General features: G+C 44.8%; 6 protein-coding genes across 6 annotated transcripts; 3 read left to right on the forward strand and 3 right to left on the reverse strand.

The window, feature by feature from the left end:
• Nucleotides 1-299: 299 nt before the first annotated feature.
• Nucleotides 300-4,983, forward strand: DFL_003031 (uncharacterized protein; the record flags this gene model as incomplete). The annotated part of the gene is made up of 4 exons (XM_067631905.1): nt 300-1,845; nt 1,906-2,921; nt 2,990-3,392; nt 3,464-4,983. 4 exons carry the CDS (start codon nt 300-302, stop codon nt 4,981-4,983), a joined length of 4,485 nt encoding a protein of 1,494 aa, XP_067494404.1.
• Nucleotides 4,984-6,588: 1,605 nt separating this feature from the next.
• Nucleotides 6,589-10,102, forward strand: DFL_003032 (uncharacterized protein; the record flags this gene model as incomplete). The annotated part of the gene is made up of 5 exons (XM_067631906.1): nt 6,589-6,734; nt 6,818-8,205; nt 8,264-9,018; nt 9,082-9,354; nt 9,437-10,102. The coding sequence occupies 5 exons, from the start codon at nt 6,589-6,591 to the stop codon at nt 10,100-10,102; spliced, it is 3,228 nt and encodes a 1,075-aa protein (XP_067494405.1).
• Nucleotides 10,103-11,155: 1,053 nt separating this feature from the next.
• Nucleotides 11,156-11,908, reverse strand: DFL_003033 (uncharacterized protein; the record flags this gene model as incomplete). Its single annotated transcript, XM_067631907.1, has 3 exons — nt 11,156-11,181; nt 11,321-11,580; nt 11,703-11,908. 3 exons carry the CDS (start codon nt 11,906-11,908, stop codon nt 11,156-11,158), a joined length of 492 nt encoding a protein of 163 aa, XP_067494406.1.
• A 153-nt stretch (nt 11,909-12,061) lies between these two features.
• On the reverse strand, nt 12,062-12,370 carry DFL_003034 (uncharacterized protein; the record flags this gene model as incomplete). The annotated part of the gene is made up of 2 exons (XM_067631908.1): nt 12,062-12,207; nt 12,268-12,370. 2 exons carry the CDS (start codon nt 12,368-12,370, stop codon nt 12,062-12,064), a joined length of 249 nt encoding a protein of 82 aa, XP_067494407.1.
• A 117-nt stretch (nt 12,371-12,487) lies between these two features.
• Nucleotides 12,488-12,908, reverse strand: DFL_003035 (uncharacterized protein; the record flags this gene model as incomplete). The annotated part of the gene is made up of 2 exons (XM_067631909.1): nt 12,488-12,767; nt 12,829-12,908. The coding sequence occupies 2 exons, from the start codon at nt 12,906-12,908 to the stop codon at nt 12,488-12,490; spliced, it is 360 nt and encodes a 119-aa protein (XP_067494408.1).
• Nucleotides 12,909-18,201: 5,293 nt separating this feature from the next.
• Nucleotides 18,202-19,162, forward strand: DFL_003036 (uncharacterized protein; the record flags this gene model as incomplete). The annotated part of the gene is made up of 4 exons (XM_067631910.1): nt 18,202-18,411; nt 18,478-18,761; nt 18,830-19,043; nt 19,103-19,162. 4 exons carry the CDS (start codon nt 18,202-18,204, stop codon nt 19,160-19,162), a joined length of 768 nt encoding a protein of 255 aa, XP_067494409.1.
• Nucleotides 19,163-22,920: the final 3,758 nt, after the last annotated feature.

Below are 22,920 nucleotides of genomic sequence, written 5' to 3' on the forward strand. Positions count from 1 at the left end.
GACAGGGAAGGAGTTCCTTGTAAAAATCCAGAAAGAGGAATACAGAGCTCTGGGCATCTTGAACCAGGGAACAGGATAACTGGAGATCTTGTGCTCCTTTCTTTTCTTTTGCACGATTTCTTTCCACCCCGAGCTCGAGTCTCGGAGATTACAGCTTACATTACCTGCTGCAACCGTCACCACGAAATCCCATTCCAGTTTTTACCCATTACGAAAAAAAACGCGATTTAACTAAGCTGGCTAGGTGATACCAGCGGGAAACCTAGTATTTTTTTTGGCGAACAAGGTCCCACGGTACGATGTCTGGGCAGCAGCAGAATGGAACTGCTGCTGCTGTCACTACTGATGGTGGGGTTATAGTGATGAATGGTGGGGGGGTTGGGACAGCTGGTACAGCTGGTACGTCGACATCAGCGATTGAGAACGGGAGGGAAGGGGTAACTACCACTACCACCACCAATACATCAATACCTACATCCACACCATCCCCACTACAACCCTCGAAAGCAGCTCCTGTAGAAGAAGAGGAGCCAGAGCTAGACGACTTCGGACTACCTGTTTTCAAACCGGTGATTTCGATACATCTCGATAGTTCTGATGACGAGGACGAGGATGTTGGACGGAAGGATGATGAGGTCGATGTTAGTTCTAGGACGACGGGGAGTCCTGTGAGAGAAGTTGAGCTTGAGCTTGATGAGAGGGATGGGGAGGTTATGGTTGGAGAGAAGATACTGGCTGGAGCTGTGGGGGTTGTTACTATTGCTGCTGGAGCTACTTTTGATGGGGGGAAGAAGGAGGAGGGGGGTGAGGGCTCTACGGTCAAAGATAAGGTGGAGGAAGCTTCGGCCACGGCACACTCGAAGTCGATGGAGACGCCTGCTACATCTACACCTGTACAATTAGCTCCGGTTACGGTTGAAGAGGCGCCAAAATCTGCCAAGGCTGTTCCAGAGACACCAAAGGAAGTCCAGGCGGTGCCTGAGGAACCGAAGGAAGTCAAGAAAACCACGGAAACCCTCGAGAAGATCAAAACCGAACCTCTAAAGGAGACTGCGAAGACCGACCCTCCTCCCAAAGCGACCTCGCCTGTATCCCCGCCCAAACAGGAAGAACCAGAACCCCTCTCCGATATAAATGATCGAACCAACCCCACTAGTCCAACATCAAACCCCCTTCATAACCGAAATATATCAAAAAGTACTCTCGACGCTTCGCTTCTCTCTCCTGCACCAGATACACTTCCTAAGATCACAAAAGATCAAAAGGAAACCGAACAACCGGCCCCACCTACAATATCCTCCTGGTCGCACCAGCAATCCGCCCCTACTGAACCTAAAGATGAAAAGGATGCTTCTCGTCGGTCATCCGGTGAATGGCAGGAAATGCCGGCTTACGCACCTTATGATATTTACAATGATGACGGGAAGTTGATAGCCAAAGAATATCATTTCTCAGACGATGAGAATGAAAAAGAGGAGGAGGACGGTGTTGGTGGCGCTTCTAAGGGGTATACTCGCGTCCAGATGGATGAAGATGCGCAGTCTGCCACATCAATGGATGATAACACTGGTTATTTATTCAAAGGAGATGAAGATCTGGATGCAGAGCGGAATCCACTGTCACAGTTGGAAACTACGAAAGATTTATTGACTGAGGGACAGAGGATTGCGTATGTTGGACTGTGTAAACTGTGTATGGTTGATATGCGGATGGAACTTGAGAAGTTCGTGGGGGTGAAGAAGAGTTGGGTAAAGAAAGGGGTAGGGATTGGGAGGGAGCATATGAAGATGTGGAGTCAGATTGTGATGGTGAGGTTGTACAAACATATGGATATTAGTCCCGATGGTGAGTAATTATAGTTCCCATTATTACGGGAGCGATGGTTGTGCTGACGGGCTTTGGTAGAACAAATCATGATCGAACAGCTTTCGGAACACGGTGTTGTCGCATCGGATCTTACGCCGACTTTGATGAAGAATGCACGGGTTAAGAATCCCATGGCTGCTGAGGACCTAAGATCACCACGAGATTCGATGTCGGTTTCGCAATCCTCGGAGTTGAAGGCATCATCTACGGGCTCTTCACCAAGCGCAACAAGGAAAAGCTCACTCGGTCACCGTGACTCCGGAGATGGATACTCCTATGGCCAACCAGGACCCCCTGCCTACGAAGAACATATGAATGACGAACTCCCTGCAGTTAGAACTCCTAGTCAGTTACCGGATTCAAAAACTTTGGATATCGATATTAGGTGGACGGTGCTTTGTGATCTCTTCCTAGTGTTGATTTCAGACAGTGTCTATGACGCCCGGTCTAGAGTTCTACTAGAACTAGTTGGAAAGCATCTTAGTATATCCTGGATCGATATCTGCAGGTTTGAGAAGAAAGTTACGGACGCTTTGGAGATGCAGGAAAGTGCGGCGCAGGATTGGAAGGATTCGGGTATTGTCGAGGATCGTGCGAGACGGGCGAGGAATAAGCGGTATGCTATGATGGGCCTTGCGACGCTTGGTGGTGGGTTGGTTATTGGATTATCGGCCGGTTTGTTGGCACCGGTTATTGGTGCCGGTCTTGCGGCTGGGTTTACGACTATTGGGATTACTACTACTGGCGCTTTCTTGGGCGGTACCGGTGGCGCGGCGTTGATTACTACTACTGCTGCTGTTTCGGGCAGTGCGATTGCTGGGAAGGCGGCGGGGAGGAGGACGAAGAGCGTTTCGGTGTTTGAGTTTCGACCGTTGTACAACAGTAAGAGGGTGAATCTTATTGTGACGATTAGTGGGTGGATGAATGGTAAAGAGGACGACGTGAGGTTGCCGTTTTCGACGGTGGATCCGATTATGGGAGATATTTATAGTGTGTCATGGGAGCCGGAGATGATGCAGAGTATGGGTCAGACTATTAATATTCTGGCGACGGAGGTATTCATTTTCTTCCAGATTTTCTGGGGTTCTGGGGAAGGGCTTGCTGATAATGTGTGTGGGAGTAGGTTCTTACGCAGTCACTGCAGCAGGTGCTTGGTAGTACAGTGCTGATGGCATTGATGGCATCGTTACAAGTACCGTTGATTTTGACGAAGTTGTCATATTTACTCGATAACCCATGGAATGTCTCGCTTGATCGAGCGTGGGCTTCCGGACTCATTCTTGCGGATACATTGATTCACAGAAATCTCGGTGTCAGGCCGATTACACTTGTGGGTTTCTCGTTAGGTGCGAGGGTTATATTCTCGTGTCTGATGGAGCTGGCGAGGAGGAATGCACATGGGTTGGTGCAGAATGTATATATGCTTGGAAGTCCGGTGGTTGTGAATCATGATGAGTATATGGCTATAAGTGGGGTTGTGAGGGGACGGTTTGTGAATGGGTATTGTACTAATGATTGGATATTGGGTGTGTATCTTCTTCCCTACGAATTGCTTTTCTTGGTGGTTTTATAAGGGGCTAATGGGTTTTGATATTAGGGTACCTTTTCCGAGCGACTTCTGGTGGCCTTGGAAGGGTGGCCGGTTTGGCACCGATAGAGGGCATTCCGGGTATAGAGAATTTGGATTGCACGGAACATGTCATTGGACATATGGCTTACCGAACTGCGATTCCGAAGTTATTGAAGATATTGGACTGGGAGATGTTATCTGAAGAATTTACGGAAATCGAAGAAGCTGATCCAGATCAATTGAGAGAAAGGCAGATCGAACTTATCAGTGAGATTGAAGCTGCAAGAAAGGAGTTGGAGAAGGAACCTTCGAAGAGGAAGTGGGGGTTGTTTGGGAAGAATAAAGATGTGGCGAAGAAGGCGGAATGGGAGGTTTATAGTGAAGAGAAAGGCAAGAATGGGGATGGAACTGCGGCGGGTGACGTAATTAGGGATGGGGATGTGTTGGATGATAGGGATAATGTCCTATTTGATGTTGAAGCTATTAGGAGAGAGTTGGCATTGCAGGAGGTGGAGGACAGGGAAAAAGCCAAGGAAGAGAAGGAGGAGGTTGGAAATTACTCATATGGGACACCGAAGATTGGGGGTGCTACTGGATCGCCGAGTATTGCTACTCCGACATACGATTCCATGGCGGATTCGATCAATGTGGTTAAATCACGACCGGGAACTGCGAAGGGGATTGCGACGCCAAACTCTGCAATCGGTGGGAAGAGTCCAGCGGGGACTAAGAGGGGTTCTAGAACATTCAGTTTTGGAATCTTTGGAAGGAAAGGGAGTGAAGATAAAAGTCAAAATGCGTCGAGGAATTCTTCGCATGTGGATTTGAGTAGTACAAACACTACCACTACTACCACAGGAGGATATGGAAGTCACACACCTGCTATTACTGCTGGATCGTCGCTGGATCTTACAAGAAACAGTTTACAGAAGAAGAGGGATAAGAGAGGAAGTTCGGGGAGTTTGGAACCTAAGAGTCCATGGGCGGGGTATAGTTATGAAGATGAGTTTGGACATGATGAAGGGAAGATTCAGATGACTTTTGAGGATGAAGGTGGTTCGCCGCCGTTACCGCCGCCAAAGAGGGATATTGGGTCCTCTGGAGGAGGAGGGAGAAGGGCGGTTAGTTATTGGGGACAGACGAGCTCTAATTCTGGGGTTGGGCTTGGGGTCCGAGGGACTTCTCCTAGTTTAGGGGGTAGTGGGGGTAGTAGTCCTAGAGTTTCTTATGATGGACGGAGTGAGTGGAGTAGTGGTGGAGGAGGAGGGGGCGCGTTACCGGTGTTGAATAAGGCAAGTGCGGGAGTCCCAGCGAGGAAAAGTAGTTTGGGATATTATGCTGCGCCGGGGTATCAGAGGAATGGAAGTGAGTGGGGGAATAGTACGCAGGGGAGTGTGGGGAGTGGACATGGGCTGCTTGGTGGGGGTGGGGGGAGTATTAGGGGGAAATCGGCGGGGAGGGAGAAGGCGCTGCCGAGTAATCCTTGGATGGAGGAGGATGAGGAGGAGTTTGGGAAAGAGAAGGAGATGACGTTGAGTTTTGAGTGATCGATACGCTTGGGACCTGGTGGTGCTTCCTTCCTCTTCTTTTTTTTTTTTGGAATTTGGGAGGCTAAGTTTGAGAGCGTCGGTGTATTCTTCTCCTCTTTGGTTCTCTTGGGATGATGATATTGTATATTCTGGCATTCATTTTTGTTATGGGCATTCATGGATGCCGGTTTTTGCGGGGACTAGGTTTTAGTATTGATGTCCATTGGGTTTATGAGACTATGCATGTTTAATGCTCTTGCCTTTGTACTCCTCTGTTTTTTGGCGTCCTAGAAAGCGGACTTTCGATCAATCCTGTAGCTACCGTTTTTCAGATAGCTGGCTTTACCTAAGTATTTACCTGGTTTCGTCTCATTTAAGGCTTTCTCTATTTCAGTTTGGGGAGTTGGTATTATTGGGAATGTATGTATGTATTACCAAATTTTTATGGCTGTGTGATTAAAGATTCGAACCTTTGAAGTTTTACTCAATTGACCACGACATTAGGATTTTGATTATACCGAATGATAGACTTGGATGTATACTCAAGTAGCTATACCCCGACTCGTAATTAGCCATTTTATTTGAGATTTGGGCAATAATAATAACAATCGATCTTAAAGGACTATATTGGTCTTGTAAGTAGGATACCGTAGTTGACATGAACGGATCTGGAGACTGATAGATCCATTTGGGTTTATACATTAAACAAATGCTAATGATATTTTATATATTGGGCCCACAGGACTATCATGGGCGTCATGGGATCCTCGGTAGCTTAAAATTGAACGTCGTCTTTAAATTTTGATATAATCCGGCGATAGGTAAGGAGGTTATATCAAATTATAGTCAACATCATAAGTCTGACCAGTTGGAGTATCGAAAGTTTAGAATATTATATTTGCCATACAACAGTGTTGCATCGAATCCTCCGAAGTCGAACTCGGAACTCGCCAACCAGGTCCCCATACCTACCGTTCGGGATACGTGTTAATTAGCCATAGCCATAGCTATTGCATTGACAATCACCAATAGCTTGATTTTCTGAGAAGAAACTGAGCAGATAGATAAATCACGGCTTACAACCTTCTCTATCCTCCTAACACCGACGACGACACCGACGGCATCATCAACACCAATTTGGCCGACCACGAGGCCAAAGATCCGTCTACATTGGTAAGTTTACTTAACTCCTTCGTGATAAGGTGTTGCATTTAATGCATTTGCACCGGCTTGATGCCGAAGACGGCTGGTGGAGCCGACAGCTGGCTGGCTTGGGTGTCCCAAATGGGTGTGCTACCCCACAGTTCGATCGCCTGCATGCCTGTTTGTGGTGGATCACCCAGCAGGGAGCAGGGGCCCCTCAATGTTGGCGCCCGGCCTGATATCATACCCCTCTATCTGCTGCTTGATCGGGGGAGATTTAATTGCCTTGCTATTCCCCGCAATTTATTTCCTCAACTCGAACTTCTTCTACGTCTTACACTCTTCTATGGTCTTTTTTCGAATTGCAGGCGAATAGTTTATTACCTGCTCTCTCGAATTGATTCTTCGATTGCTAATTATTAGCACTTTTCACAACCCCAGAAATCATCCAAGCTGGCTAATAACAGCTGTTGTGGCGGAATGGGCGGAGAAACGAGATCTATGAGCGGTTCTAGCTACCCAGTGCTGGCAACCCAGCCTAAGGGTCAGCAGATCCGGGATATCTACCGTGATCGATTGCGACAGTTTACCAGCGGTGGACAGTACCAGGGCCAGAGTCTTCCTGAGTATGTACCCATTCCACCCTATCCGGGCTGTTATTCCGCTACAGCTGGTTAGATAAGAGCTTTAACGTGCTGACCGGTCGTAGAATGTACGATTCGGACCGCGAGGATGGCCACGATTACGTCCAGCTCGAAGTCTGGTCCGCGCCGAATATGGACCGACCAACCTTCAAAGAAGCCACCAACGCCAAATACCGTCCGGGCAAGAAGGGAGAATGGTTCGGTCCTTCTTGGTCTACCCACTGGTTCCGTATCCACATCACTGTCCCAGACCGTATGCAAGATAAAGAAAATATCGAATTCCGTTGGGACGCCGATTGCGAGTCCATGGTCTGGTCCGCAGACGGTTGCCCCCTGCAGGGCCTCACCGGCAGCGGTGAACGTACCAAGTGGTTGATCCCAAAGAACTGGGCTGACGGTCAAAAACACCTTTTCTACATTGAATTGGCGTGTAATAAGATGTTTGGAAATACTAATGGTATCCAACCACCTAATATGCACGCGTACTTCCACCTCCACGAGGCAGATATCGTGGTCCCCAACGCGGAGGCTCTTGCGTTGTATTATGACTTCTGGATGATCGGGGATGCAGCTAGGGAGTTCCCCGATGGATCCCCGGAAGCTCATGAGGCGTTACAAGTTGCCAATAGGATCATGAACGTCTTCGTTCCTGGAGATCAAAGTGGTATTACCAAGGGACGGGAAATTGCATCGGAGTATTTGGGAAAATTGAGGGATTCGCATAAGGTGTATGAAAGCGATAAGAAACCTGTTGTTTTTGCGACGGGACATTGTCATATCGATACCTGTTGGTTGTGGCCGTGGGATGAGACTAAGAGGAAGGTTGCGAGGAGCTGGAGTAGTCAAGTTGAATTGATGGAGAGGTATCCGGAGCATAGGTTTACTTGCAGTCAAGCGCAACAGTATAAATGGCTGGAACAATATTATCCACCATTGTACCAGAAAGTTAAAGAAAAAGTCAAGAGCGGACAGTTCCATCCTATCGGTGGCAGTTGGGTCGAGCATGATACCAATATGCCAAGCGGGGAGAGCTTGGTTCGACAATTCTTACTCGGGCAGCGATTCTTTGAAAGCCATTTTGGTAGCCGATGCGAGACATTTTGGTTACCGGATACCTTTGGGTACTCTGCTCAGATCCCCCAACTTTGCAGACTTGCGGGTATGAGTAGGTTCTTTACACAGAAGCTGAGCTGGAATAATATTAACGAGTTCCCGCATACTACTTTCAATTGGGTTTCGTTGGATGGGACGCAAGTTTTGTGTCACATGCCGCCTAGTGAGACTTACACGGCTGATGCGCACTTTGGAGATGTGAAGAGGAGTATGTCGCAGCATAAGAGTCTGGATCAAGATGTTACTAGTTTGTTGGTCTTTGGGAAGGGGGATGGTGGTGGTGGACCGACGTCTGAGATGTTAGAGAAGCTGAGAAGGTTGAGAGGGATGTCTGATACTAGTAGGTCTTTCTTCTCGTGTTGCTGTGGTTATATAGAGAGTTGCTGACTTTGGGGTAGTTGGGTTGCTTCCACGTGTTCACATGGGCGGTTCGGTCGACGACTTCTTCAGAGCTCTTGAGAAGAGGGTTGCTGAGGGTACTAACTTTGTTACCTGGTACGGCGAACTTTACTTTGAGCTTCATCGTGGTACATATACTACGCAATCCAAGACAAAGTGGCACGTTCGTAAGGGAGAATTCTTGCTCCACGACATTGAGTATGTTGCTACTCACGCTAGTCTTGCGAATAAGGACTACAAATACCCGAAGCAAGAAATCGATGATTTGTGGGAGAACATGTGTCTTTCGCATTTCCATGATTGCTTGCCTGGTAGTTCGATTGAGATGGTCTATCAGGATGCGGATAAGATGTTTGATGTTTTCTTTAAGAAGGGTCACAAGTTACTTGAGGACGCTCTGGCAGCTTTGGGAGTTTCTAAGACCGAGCAAAAGGGTTACCAGCCTGTTTCTATCAATACTCATGGATGGAAGAGAGGGGAGATTGCAACGGTTGGTGAAAAGGTGACTTTTGTTCAGCATGATGGGTTTGGAGTTGGCAGGGTGGTGAAGAATGAGGAGCCTAGGGTTTCTGTTAAGGAAGTTGAGACTGGAGTATTTGAGATGAAGAACCAGAGGTTTAAGGTTAAAGTTGAGAACGGGTTGATTACTAGCCTTTATGATACGAAGGTTGGCAGGGAGTTGATTCCTGCTGGGAGGAAGGCGAATCAATATGTTATCTTTGATGACAAGCCGTTGTATTGGCAGGCTTGGGATGTAAGTTCTCCCCTCTACTCTGCCTCTAATTATTCAGGAGATGTGGTTAACAAAGAGGTATAGGTTGAAGTCTACCATCTTGACCAACGCAGGGAGCTCGCGCCGGGCAAGGTATCGGTCTTGGAGAGCGGTCCGAATAGAGCCTCCCTGCTCATTGAAACTAAGATTAGCGATGTTAGTTGGATCAAGTCTACGCTTTCTCTTGACGCAGATATAGTTACGGATGCGAGTGTTGAGGATGCGTTGAGTTTGATTACGGTTGTGTGTGAGGTTGAGTGGCATGAGACGATGAAATTTTTGAAGGTTGAGTTCCCGGTTGATATTAAGAATACTGAGGTAAGTTTTTATTTTATGTTTTCATACTAAAGATCTACAAGGCAAACGGTGGGATTGCTGATGATTTGGATATTACGATTAGGCTTCTTATGAGTGTCAGTATGGTATCGTCCGTCGTCCAACCCACTACAATACATCCTGGGACATGGCCCGATTTGAAGTCTGCTGCCACAAATGGGCTGACCTTAGTGAATACAACTACGGAGTTGCAATCTTGAATGATTGTAAATACGGCTTCGCAGTTTCAGGAAACACCATGAGACTCAGTTTGATCCGTGCACCCAAGGCACCAGATGCGCACGCGGATATGGGACATCATACGATTAAATATGCTATTGCACCTCACGAGGGACCATTGGATCACCGCGTCATCCGTGCGGGATATGATCTCAACAACCCGGTTATTGTCGGATACACGGACTCAAAACAAGTTGCTGCAAAGGGGGTATGGTTGACAGGAGCTAAGGGTGTTGTATTGGATCACGTTAAACGTGGAGAAGATGATGAAGAATTTGAGAATACTATTGTTAAGAGGAAGGGTAGGAGTGTGGTCGTTAGGTTGTTTGATAGTTTGGGGGGCAAGAGTAAGGTGGGGATTAATAGCGAGTGGGAGGTTAAGAAAGTTACGAAGTGTAATTTGTTGGAGGATGATGAGGAGGAGGTTGAAGTAGTAGAGAAGGATGGAGTGTGGACGGCGGAGGTTTGGGTTAGGGCTTTTGAGGTTGGGACTTATAGGCTTTGGTTGTGAGGGGGCATTATATCTAGGTAGTAACTGGTGGTAAGTAGGTATGCTTTCTGTCTTTTTTCTATATATTTTTTAGGGCTTTCCCTCTCTCCTCAATTGCAGCTGTTATTGGGGGTGGGCATCTATACTGTAGCTAAGATTTACTAAGCTTCAGAGGCATAAGACAGGAAATGGAATGGAATTCTGAATTTTCTTTTTATTGGCCATTTTGATATTCCAAGCTCGACTATGTGATTGTACGCCAGGGTCTCATTCACTTGATCAACTTTGCAATTGCACCATATTATATAACGTTCAAAATTGTCATTTTTGCTACCTAAAGGGGTTTATCATAAGTTTTCAAATTGTCGCCTGCATTCTAAGAGAGAGGCCTTCGAAGAAAGCTCAAGGAGGAAATCGAACCGCGGGTAGTTAGGGTTAAGTGAAGCCGCCGACGTTTCTCAATCCTAGAGTTACACTGGTCTCGACGTCCAGCATCCCCAGATTCTAGAAGAAGTTCAAGTCTTTAGTAGACCTGTTGCATTTTGTACGTTGTCGGTGATCCAACAGTTGCTAAACGCAGCTGAACATAATTGGATAACGACTCAAACAGGAATGATACGGAATCCCAGCTCCAAAAGATTACATTCTCGTAAAAAGGATATCTCACAAAAGAGAACTACTGAAACAACCAAATTCCAAAAATCCTAGCATGACTACCAAATACCAAATGACGAATTTGAACTATAGAATGACGACGACTAGCTACGCAAATGCAAAATGCAATGCATGTCATAAGCGTCATGAGCTCCGAATGCGACAAGACAGCAATAATAAAAGAACAATATAAGGCGCGACCCCTCTGCCTACATAATAGAACAAATCAAAGAGCCTTCTACATAATCCATGCATGAACCATGCATTCCCTTGGTGATACAAAGAGTACAAACCTGGTACACGCAACCCTTGCATGAGTTGCAATTGACATTTTATGGGCTGTCACTTCGAGAACCATTTTTTTTGTCTGACTCCTCTAGTTTGCGCCAGATAGTCGCTAGAGGTGTACCGGAGGTAAGTTTATTCGGCGAATTGGTTTGATGACTCTGTTTTTTTGTGATGTTGACGTCAGAAGTTACGTCTTTCGATATTTTTAAATTTGAGGCGGATTCGTGGATGTTGTTGGATCAGAGCCCCTCATTCGCACTCGCCTCTGAATCCTTCGCTTCGATTGAGGGGTATTACCGCTGGCACTAATTTTGATGCTGTTTTGAATGGATCCTCTCTTTAAAATAAGGTCTTTTGGGGGGATTGGTGATGGTCTGGTAATATTGTTCCTTTGGAGGACGGGAGAGTTTGTAGGCGCTGCTGCTGTGGCGGTTGTATCTAGCGGTGGGAGTTTGGGTTTACGATGTAGGCATGGGCGAGGTATTGGTGGGATGAATGGTTGGGATTTGGGGAAGGATGGCAGTTGGAGGGAGATGCTTGGGGAGTTGGATTCCCCACTGGTGGGCGTGTCGGGGTTTGGGGGTTTGGTTTGGGATATACGGGGTTTTGGGGGGGTGGTCTTGGGGATTGAGCGGGAACGGGGGAGGGAGCCGCTGCGTTTGGGTTCATAGACTATTACAGTGCCTGGGACAAGGATTTTTGGGGAGGTTCTATTGGGGTGGGGAAGTTTTGGTAGAGGATTGGGATTATGGGAATTATTATTGCGTTTTCTTCGATGTTTTTGACGGAGATGTGGCCGAGGAGGAGGACGCCGTCTGTTCGGCGGATTATGGGGAATAGATCAAATCCTGTGGCTGTTTCGTCTTCGAAGGGGGTGAGTGACATTGTTATATCGCTCTGTATGCGGGAGAAGTTTAAAGCTACAAAAAAAGTTAAGAACTTATTTGTGATTGTGGCGAATAGGTTGGTGAGAGTTTTGTAGTCTAGTTGGATTTTTGAGGATTCTGCGGAGTCGAGCTTGAGAACTTGGGTAATGGTTTATGGGAGGCTTGCGGTGGTTAGGGAGCCTTGGGGGGGGGGGGGCTGGAGGTAGAAGATGGTATGCCAAATTTGATGTTGGAGGATGTGGTCTTCGAGTTTAGATTGGAGTTGGTCTTCTTCGAAGATTAGGCGGGCTTTTTGGCCTATGTATTTAAAATTAGTAACGGGATAAAAGTTAGTTATGAAGGCGAATGGGGACTTACCTGCGAGGCTCCCGAATTTGGTTTTGTGGTTTTGGGGTTCGAGGCTTAGATCTGCAAGCTGGGTTTGGAGACTTTCCACTTCGACTTTATGACTTGCATCCATCTTCTAGATACCGACTAAGTTTGATCTTTCTGGCTCTGAAAGTTCATTCTGGTGGTGTTTTTCCATGTGCTTGATTTTCTTCTCTAGCTCTGAGATTCGATCTTTAAGACCTTAGACTTAGACTCCTGAACTTTCGCTAGCACCGTTGGTGGGAGGTACTTGAGACTTCCCACAATTTCTCGGGATCCGAGTTTTAACAGTCGGTACGGTAATCGGCTCAACTTTCGAACTCGCTTTAAGTTTCTTCTGCATCTTCGAGTGTTCTTCCAAATATCCATCAACCAACTTCTCCACATCACTCGCACATTTTGAAATCCCAGAGACTTTATCACGTAACATCTTCCCATTATCTATAGTACCCCAATCCACATCTCTAAAGTGAGGTCTAGCACCGTTGCTACTTAATTTAGCAGTTGGATATATTTCCTCTGAGGTACTGTGTTTACGACTTCGACTACGTAGCGGAGAAGAATAGTTTTACTAGGAAGTTCGACGGGAGTACTCCAGCGTTGGGTGCAGAGCTGTGGTATTGGGGCATTTTGAGGGGTGGTTGACAAGGATGGGCTATGTTCTTGGTAGCAGGTTTGTGATATGATTTTGGAGTGTGATTGGTACGATGGGGCTGGGGTATTGGAAAAATAGTTTGGATGGTCTATGACTTTGTAGGCTGAGACAAAAGAGGAGGAGTAATGAAGAGGTTGGGAGGGCTTTTTGGGTTTGCCGGATATGTTACCCATTTTTCTTTTGATTTTAATATTCTTTGTGGCTGTTGCTTAGTGTGGTATTATAGTAAGAATTATTAAATTTGGTCCCGTACAAGATTTGGAAGATGAGGGGTTAGGTTTTTTTGCTGGCGTATATTTGAGTAGAAGTTGGTTGGTAGGTTTAATCGTTAAGTTTAGGAAGTGAAGAGATGGGAAGATGCTACATACAGGTGTATACGTATTTTGAAGATTGCAATGATAGAGAACAAGGTGAGGGACTCTCGTCCTCTGCAGTCTTCCTCTGCCCCTCTGTTTTAATTTCCTTCTCTCACAGGACAAAGACATGTCGACACATGATGATAGTAAGTCATAATTTGAGGTGGTGCTACTATATGGCATACGTAACATAGTTACAGAGTAAACTGCCAACGAATGAATTTGTGTGATTCTCTGATGGGAAGTTTAATGGAACGTCCAACTATACTAGGTCAAAGTATTCTGTGGATAACTAAGTTTACTTTGGTAACGCTGATTTTATATTTTTTAGGGTGTTCTGTTCCATGTGTTCTGTTCCATGTATTCATCAATTTTTTTATTTTGGATTTGGTGTTATACACCGTTAACGTTTTTAAAAATTTGTGTGTTTGTGGTCGTACACAAGTTGCCTCTGTGGATTCAACGGCTGTGAGACATGATGTCGAACTTGAATCGCAATGTTTATCAATCATCAAATTTAAGGCGTCCAGCACAAGGAGATATTCGGGTCTCAGAATCATTCTGTCGATAATCGGAGTTCTGAATCTGAAAGCTTTCCCTCAAATATACTCCTTCAAGGTTGTAACTCCGCAGATCTGGTGCTGTTTATAAAAGGTTGATATAGAGAATAACACAAGAACAGTGAACTATAATACTCAATAAGACACATTTGATATACTTCCATACTAGGTTAGGCTGAGCAAGGAAGAACATGATATGATTTCTGTTGCGACCGTTATTGTAAAGGTTAAACCTCACCGAGGGATATTTCTCCGAAATTTCGGGGGTGTATGTTGCAAAATTGTCTTATCCGCCATCGAGTGGCCTGGGATTATCTGCGTGGGCCCTGATATCAAGATTTCGAGCTTGTCAACGAATCTCATATCCGGAATCGGTTTGCACAGTTTCCCATCTACATGATGCCGCAAACACCCTTTAAAGCGATAGATAGGTATCATAAAACTGAAGTTTTTGGTATCCAACAGGAACTCTTCCCCGTAGCCGCATTGCGCAAACTAAAACGGAAGGCTAGTTGAGTGAAAACCGTGGAGAGGGCGTTCTAGTGTCGCAAAAAAGAAAGGATGTGGAAAAGTTTATTATGAATACGCCGCAGATTCTCCTCTCGGAACACTTTACAGATATTGACACACTGCGACTTGCGACATGAGCATGGCATTTAGACGTCAGAACTGCAACGATATTTACCCTGGTGGCGTCTTAATTTCGCTTCCGTTCTCGTGAGCCGATGCATGCATAAGGCTTGCAGATGTTATGGCTGATAGCACTAGGGTCTTACCAGACCACTGGGAACACTTCTAGGCTTCGATAATGTGTGAGCATTGGATTGGACCTCTTAGAAACAAAGTCAAACGGTCAACTGTGTATTTAAAAATACCCCGCGGATGATTTCAAGTTCCAAGAGTATTTACAATGCACATTTTTTATGTTACATGTTGTGCGCATAAATCAAGAGGAAATATTGGTGGCGTTGAGTAGCTCCTTGAACAGCCGCTGGTTTTATATGTTGTTATTCTAAATGGACAGTGATTGGTTCCCGTCGCTTCGAACCTGGACCTTCTAGAAAACTTGCTGCCTTCGATTTCAATGGCAATATACGCCACGAAAATAGGCAGCAAATCGATCGGTGAGCTTTGACCCAACTTATGCTGGGATTGAACGACGCTCGTATGTATGTAGGATTTGATCCGATCAAATGAAAGAACTTCAGCTCCAAAATTCTCAGGTATCTTGATGTATCGTAGTAGGAGCTTTACGCAATCGCAACTCTTTTTATTGGAGCGAATACATCCAGCAACGATAGTTCATCGGCGTCTTGTCGCAGCCGGAGCTGACATCGACTATCACGAGGAAGCATACGAAATTGTCGTCGACATCTATAGACGGCTTCCAATTATCCCGGGTAGACCCCAATGGCAAAATTGCAAAATGGCACCACCGAGTTGTGACAATGTTGTCCCGACCAAACATATTTGAGAATTGCTCTGGTATTTCGTGCGCACAGCCATAGCCATGAATCCGCTGTTGAACTCAAACTACACGATCGCGAAAGGGATCAGGACGCTATATGATCGTGACGCAATCGTGTTGGATCTGTTGTAATACATTTAGCGAAATCTAATCGAATAGTTTCAAATGTTTCCTCAAGCTTGTCGGCTTCGAAATACACTCAAAAACACGCATGAAGAACGAAGTCACTAGTATCGTCTGATCCCTGCAAAAGTTCTGGCAGTTCCGACCTGCTACATCACCACACCTCCTCTGAGGATTTCTCAGGATAACTTTTGAATACCGAGAAATTGTGATATTCAGAAAATGCGATAATGATGTTTGGGGAAAACTTCCGGTTAGAATCGCTTCTCTGAGACCCGTTGTATAATGTTAGGTTGACGCTAGATTAGATTCGTCCGCGAAGGTAAAGCACAGGGCAGAATTTGAGTTCACCAACTGGCAAATGTCAATTGGCCATTCGACAATGATTCCAACCAAGGTTAGTCAAGCATCCCGCTTCAAAAATACTTGTTTGGTAACATAGACATAGCTTTCTAGAAGGATTTCTAGTGTCACGAAAAGGTTTTCCGGGGCGAAAACTATCGCACTAATTGATAGACGTCTACCAGATCCCTTGAGCTTCAAAGAAAAGCAGGAGAAGACGCCTCAAGTCCTCAATAGAGCTGGAATATGCGTCGAATTAACTTTTACTGCCGCCGGTTATTCGGAATTCTGCAATGCTCTGACCACGCCTCGTCGTGTTTGAGCTAGCTTGCTAGCTGGGAGGGGCGGAGCCTCGTTGTGTTGGCAGTGGTAAAACAACACCAAAACCGTTATTAGAATTTTGCCGTGAAACCCAGCACTGGGTCTATCAGCTCTAGTATAGATATTTTGTATTGCAGTCGCCCAATCTAACCAGCTGGATCCTGGCTATGCCTCGGGGGCGCCGGCCCATTGACCCAAGAAGCCTTGGGACGGCTATCGATGCCGTCGAGTCGAGTGATATCACCCCTCGAGTTGTCGGATTTCAATCGATGGGGATCTAGCTTGGTCTGGTTGATAAAAATTCCATATGCATACAACCGCTTAGATTTTGTGGTATTGTAGTCACCCTTGACTTAGTGAACCGTTGGAAAACCGTTGGCGATTCCTGGAGTTTGGCGGTATCGGAAAATGATTGGATAGCAGAATCAGATTCGGAGTCGCTAGTGACATCCGCCAACTTGGCAGCGGCCAAGTACAGCTGAACCTGCCAACTTTAACTTCCGTCAATGCTCAGTGAGTCCCGACAAATGACTTGTAGATCCACATTACTTGATCGAGCATAACGGATTTTAGACATATCTGTAGCGAGAGCGAAGCCTTGCAGGGCACACTTAAGCGCAAAACTGGGTATATCCAACATTACACTCATGCTAGATGCTCGCCAGATGATAATCTATATGGGGTATATGGGCTCAGATAATCATGTGCGTTTAAATGACCCTTGCACCACATAATACTTTTTGTACTCGCCGCACGGTTTCGGATAGTGACGAGATCGAAGCGACAGCAAACACGACTTCAGCGTGTCGCCATTCCGATTGCCTGAAAAAAAAATTTTTTTTAAGAAAAAAACCTTTTGTAAGTGTACTACAGACACACGAGAAAGCCCGAGTTCGCCGCTAATTACGGATATCCGTACTTTATTTCCTGTCTACAACTTCCTGCTGTGGATATCCAAAACTGGTGTCACGATTAATTGGCACCTTGGGAACGCCCTCGTCAATCCAATACACCGGTAGGCTTTTCGGGCTATCATGGACGTCGACGCGAGCGCTCCGGGATGACGAAATTGAAGCAAAGACTATTACTGAATCGGCCTCAAACAACTCTGACTTTCCTGGCGTGCAGAAGGTGGCGATGCCGAAAATGGAAGAAACGGCTAAGCCAACCCTTGCAGGAAGCCACTGCAACACCGAGCTTAGCACGTTTCAATGATGTTCAAATTAAGCCTCAGCACCCATAATACCTGAAATCTTAGGCTTTGGAAGAACCGAATGTTTAAAATTCGATGACGACCATTTTTCCAGGTTCCGACGGGGGAAATCCCAACGGGGGTGGCCTGGGAGGCCTGTCTCCCATGCTAGATTTCTGTCCGGCCCACCACACATACCAGCCTTTCACCCCGATGTCTCCCAAACCTTTTCTATTGGTCCTGTCTAAGGATGCCAAAAAGTCGAATTTACAAAAAGAGCGCTTCACTGTCTTCAACTCGACGACTCGACTACAAATAAAATAGGAAAAAGAAGAAAAAACCACTACTGTCAATAGTCATGATGAATACCTGGTATATGCCTTAGGACTGACTACATGATATAATGTGATTCGATAATATGGTAAAGCGGCCGGTACGCCCGAGCACCATGGTATTCTCCCCGATATAACGGGGCCACCCCCATTTGTCGGTTGGCAGATTGGTAGCCTCCCCCGATTCTATTATATTTGAACCCAATTGGAGCTTTCCAAAGTTATCCTACATCAACATCTGTTCTGCGATTCTACCCGGTACCGAAAATTGTTCGCTGAAGCCATTCCACTATTGGGTCCTCCCTGTCCAAGCACTAGCCTTTCCTTTTTATTTCTTAGACATCAGGGTCGCACTTTTATGTTTCAATAATTTATCTATCTTCAACTTCTTCAAATATAAATATACGCTATCCTGTGGGACATATTATAGTCATCAACAATCGGGAGCCCATTCACGCTATACTACAACGAAAAAATAGCATAAAGATTTCGAAAGCATCTTAGCCTAGAAGCTCTCATACCCCATATCTTTACCTTATTTATACAGCAAGCCTTTCCACCCATCCCGCTTAAATGCAATCAGGATATTTTCTTGATCATCCAGCTAATTATGCTGGATACTCTACTCAATACGACCTCAACTACGAAACTTGTAACGAAGTACCTTATAGCTCTTCGCCTAAGTGGTTGCACGAAGCATCTTGCACATACCCATCACAATACTACAATATGTCGACTTCCAGAGGAGGAGAAACTTACGATGAGATTTGCGAATACTACTGCGTATGTTTTTAACTACTTAGTGACAGCCCAACCCGACACATAATATTAACTTGTTACGTGTTTTAGATCGAGCCTGGTTGCGGTATAATTCACGGAATTACTTTGCAAGACTATACGGCAGGAAAACTAAGCAAGAATGACATTCATCGACTTATCCAAATCAACACGGGGTTTCGATGTCCGGCGCATGAACCGACTTTGACTAGATCCAACGTACTCGTACAGTGGGAGATCCCGCCAGGAACATCCTTCAGCGAGTCGGTTCAACTTAGTCGGGATACAAAGACTCCTATTCTTTGTCCGGAAAAGGGATGCAGGCAGCATTTTAAGACGAGGAGCGAGTTCAAGAGGTGAGCCGAATATACCTGCCTATGTCGGTTTGGGAATGTAGGGCTAACACAACATCCTAAAATTCCAGGCATCTTGCTGGGATTTTTCGTCCATTCTATTGTCTACGAGGAAACTGTTGCATCGATGGTGTTCCGTGCCGCAAGGGTTTTGGCAGAATAGAAGAAGTGATCAACCATTTGAGGAATGAGAATGGGCAGCATCATGACGCGGTTCGCTACCGACCGGTAGAGGGCTGGGATTTCCGCAGAAAGACCCAAGAAGAAACACAGGAAGTTCTCGATGTAAGTTGCCATAACTCCCCTCTCCGATTCTATCTGGGTTGCTAACATTTCGCTTATAGTCTCTCGATTTGATTCCTTCCGAAGAGCTTTATTCATGGTACGGCCTATCTCGATACTAGATTCCTACCCAAGGGCGTCGACGGCAGACTACACCTTCCCTTACGATTCACCACAAAAACTAAAAAAAATGGCACAAGACTTCATCGTATTACCACAACGGCACTGTCATCAGATAAAATTCATTATTTAGCGACGGAGTTTCTTTGCAGCAAAGTTCCTACATCGATTTGATAGCACCTGCGAATGGAACGAAAAAGAGTGGAAACGACCAAATTTAAAGCCATTGGAGGCATTTCGTCCGCAATGGAAAACAAGTTGGCATAACGGCCTCAACAAATCTTTTTTTTTCATTTTCATATCTGTGCGCCATGTTTGCTTTCGCTTTCTATATCCCTTGCATTTCTTCTGTCAATTTTGCCTGGATCATTTTTTTTTGCTTGGTTTTAAGTTTCTTCGTTGAGCGTTCGTGTTACCACATGATTTTTCTCTTGGTTAAATTTGTTGCGGCCGGATATTATTTGGATAGGACTGGCTTCTATAGCCGTGATAGTGTTAGATTTTTGCAGCTTATATTCAACTTTCTAGACAATCTTAATATATATTACACATACATATATATATACAGTGTACAGTTCTTTATACTTATTGCAGATTCTGTGCCTCACCGAATATATTTAATGCAAATACTTAAATCATAAGGATATCGTGTTTCCAGAAATAATTCAAAATAACATAATAAATGTAAATTTATATGCGTAAATCAACATTCACTGGCGTTCAAAATAACACATGCGCAACGAATATAGCACCAAAATCCCAATCTCGGGTCCGTACGCGCAATTCTAGGATGATTGCGCTTGGTTGAACATGATATCATTTAACTTCTACCTCCACGACCTAATTATGGCAAGGAGACCAATTAACAGTTTTGACGGACTTTACTTTGCTATGTAGTTCTAATTCGGGAGGTCCTGATCAACGAAAGCGCGAGCTCTTTCTTGACTCAATTGTAACATTGACTATTGGATGCATGTTCTTGCATATCGAAACTATATCGGCCCACCGGCGTAGATGCTTTTCATATAATCCGGAAGGTTTGGCTGGGAGCCTGCCCTGACAATCCCCAGAGACGACCCTGTTCTGATTGCCAATATCCCAGTTCGATGTGTCCGCGAATATCGGGTATATCGTCTCTTAATAAGCTTTACAAGTAAATATCCGCAGAGATAAGAAGCATAATTGAGCTGAAGAAGTGGATCTAGTGGGGCCATACACGACATTTTACTAAAAGGATTATAGGCTAGGTGTCGATGAGTCACGTCTTTAACTAGACGTAATTCCGGATTATCTTAAGATCTTAATGCGGAGCTTGCACTCGCCATATCAAAGCGCGCGCTATTAAATAATTCCGAAATTATATACTTTGTGTGCCACAAACTTGTACAAAGTTTATCAAGACGATGCCATAGTTGGGTCACAACATTGCATTCGGGTGTATCCCTTGCAGATATCACAGTTACCCAAAACTGGCAACTACAGTCTTCATTTGCGTTTATGATCGTTAGATATATCCTGTGAAGGGACCTAGGGTCTCCATAAACAATACAGGGTACTATTGTCGAATGATTCGAGTTTCTGTTTTCCAAAAACATTGACAATCCACAAGTTCGAGTGTGGATGTGAAAGGTTGAGACCTGGCCCTCGAATTCAAGTATATTCTAGATCCATTCGTGCTGTCACATGTGGAGCCAGGCAATTCGGAAGGCTGACTGCTGGGTCTAGCCGTTAATGTGAATCAGGCCCGTCTTTTACTGTCAGATCATTAGTCTCTTTCAGAAACAGGTTATATATAAAAGAAAGGTCACACCTGCCGGATCTACCGTTCCGATCTTAAGTTTCCAAGGGCATGATGCATGATCAATCTTAGTTAATGGTAATGTACCCACATACAAGGGGTCATGCATGCCACCCCAGTGTCACTTATTGTTTTTGGATTTTGCGGATTACAACAGTCTCAACACAAAAACATCTTAATCAAAATACAAGATTTTATTATTCTGAGACCTGCAAAGACTAGATATTATTATTACATAAAAACATATATTATAAAATTAAATGGAAATAATTAACTCTGGTGAAGTTGTGAAACAGCGAGCTGGTACGGGCGGGGCTGCTGCAATTTGGGCGTTCACAACACAACTGCTTGCGTAGCTGCTTACCAGCCTGCTGGCAGGCAGCTTAGTAGTCTGGTACACAAGCTGTAGATCGGCCTGCAGTTATATTGTAAACCAGCTTACCCGCATCGGTCAGCTGTTTCGCGACTTCACCAGAATTAATTTTATACTATTGTGGTGAAGGAAGAATGCGTACGCAGATTCTTCTTAAACCTGGGATTGATTTATATAGTTCGTTACATTTTGGGTGGTCAACACAACCTAGCGCGCTCTGCTTTCTGCTTATAAATTGACTTCTGTCTGTCCTCGAGAGAAAGGGGCATCCCTTTCCTCTACACCTCACTCCCACCTAACATGCTTATGCTTAGACGCCGTTACTTTCCTAGCCATTCTGTTGTTTGTGCCTTTCGTTCCTTTTTGTTCCTTCGTCTATTCTAGTTCTAGCTATGACCTTTCGTTCTTGATTTGCTCTTTGTTCTTTATTATATATAGATATATCGTCCTATTCTATTCTATTCTACCTACCTGCCTACCGCTAGGTATCCCCGTTGCCGCTGAGTCCTGCTATTCCTGCGTACCGCTGGTGGGCCAGTCTAGGATTGTCTGGTTGTCTCCCAGAGACTAGTTTCTACCTTACACTATATGTTCTTATATAATAATATCTAATCTTTGTAGGTTTCAGAATAATAAAATCTTGTATTTTGATTAAGATGTTTTTGTGTTGAGACTGTTGTAATCCGCAAAATCCAAAATGAAGTGACACTAGGAGTGGTATGACCCCTCGTATGACCCCACCCCTCGTATCAGCCGGCCATTATCAAAGATATATCAATTCGATCAGCAAGTAAGGCTTGATATATATAACCTCACCGCTCAGTATTTCTTGACTTCTTCGACTGAGAACCCCATTTGTATTTGGGGATTTTGGAACGTATCCTACACAACTCAGTCTAGCAAAAGTATGAATTTTACTGTTAAATTAACATTTTCTTATTATCCCCTGCCATGTCAAAATTCAAGAAGTTTATCTAAGAGAAATCTTTGGCTCATGGAACGGGCTTGGGAGAGTTATTTTTTTATTTTTTTATACTCAGCTCACCAAAGCTTCATATCGCCTGAAGTTTTCCCGAGGAAGATTATAAGACGGAATTGCCTAGGACAATGTTTCGTGAAATTTGAGCTAGCGGTGTTCGTTATGTCACTACAACAAGCATAGTCGTCGTTAACCTCACGAAGTTGATATACAATTTAGAACTCCCGTTCTAGGTTCTTCAACAATTGATATCCTTGATCAACAGAGAAGCTACACAATAATACTAATATACTATTCGATTGTAGTAGGCAAATTTCCTCCAACCTTGTAACCAAAGGGTAGTGTATCAACATGCAAGTCATATGAAGAAGAGAGATAGACAGTTTTCTGTTTTCACGTAACCAACAAAATATTTTTTTGAAACTAGATCTCTTGTTGTATCGTTGCCAAAATCTCTGATCTCTTGTGGTTGAAATTACTACTACCTACTTATGGCGGAATTATGGGGAGAATGACTGTTGGATTCCTAAAATTGTACCAATCTGTTCAAAAGAACATTCTAGATCAACTTTAAGATACCGGGAATTCGAATCTCACTTCTAGATTCGCT

The sequence above is a fragment of the Arthrobotrys flagrans genome (assembly GCF_004000055.1).
Source record: "Arthrobotrys flagrans strain CBS H-5679 chromosome Unknown unitig_3, whole genome shotgun sequence".
NCBI classification, from domain to species: Eukaryota; Fungi; Ascomycota; class Orbiliomycetes; order Orbiliales; family Orbiliaceae; genus Arthrobotrys; species Arthrobotrys flagrans.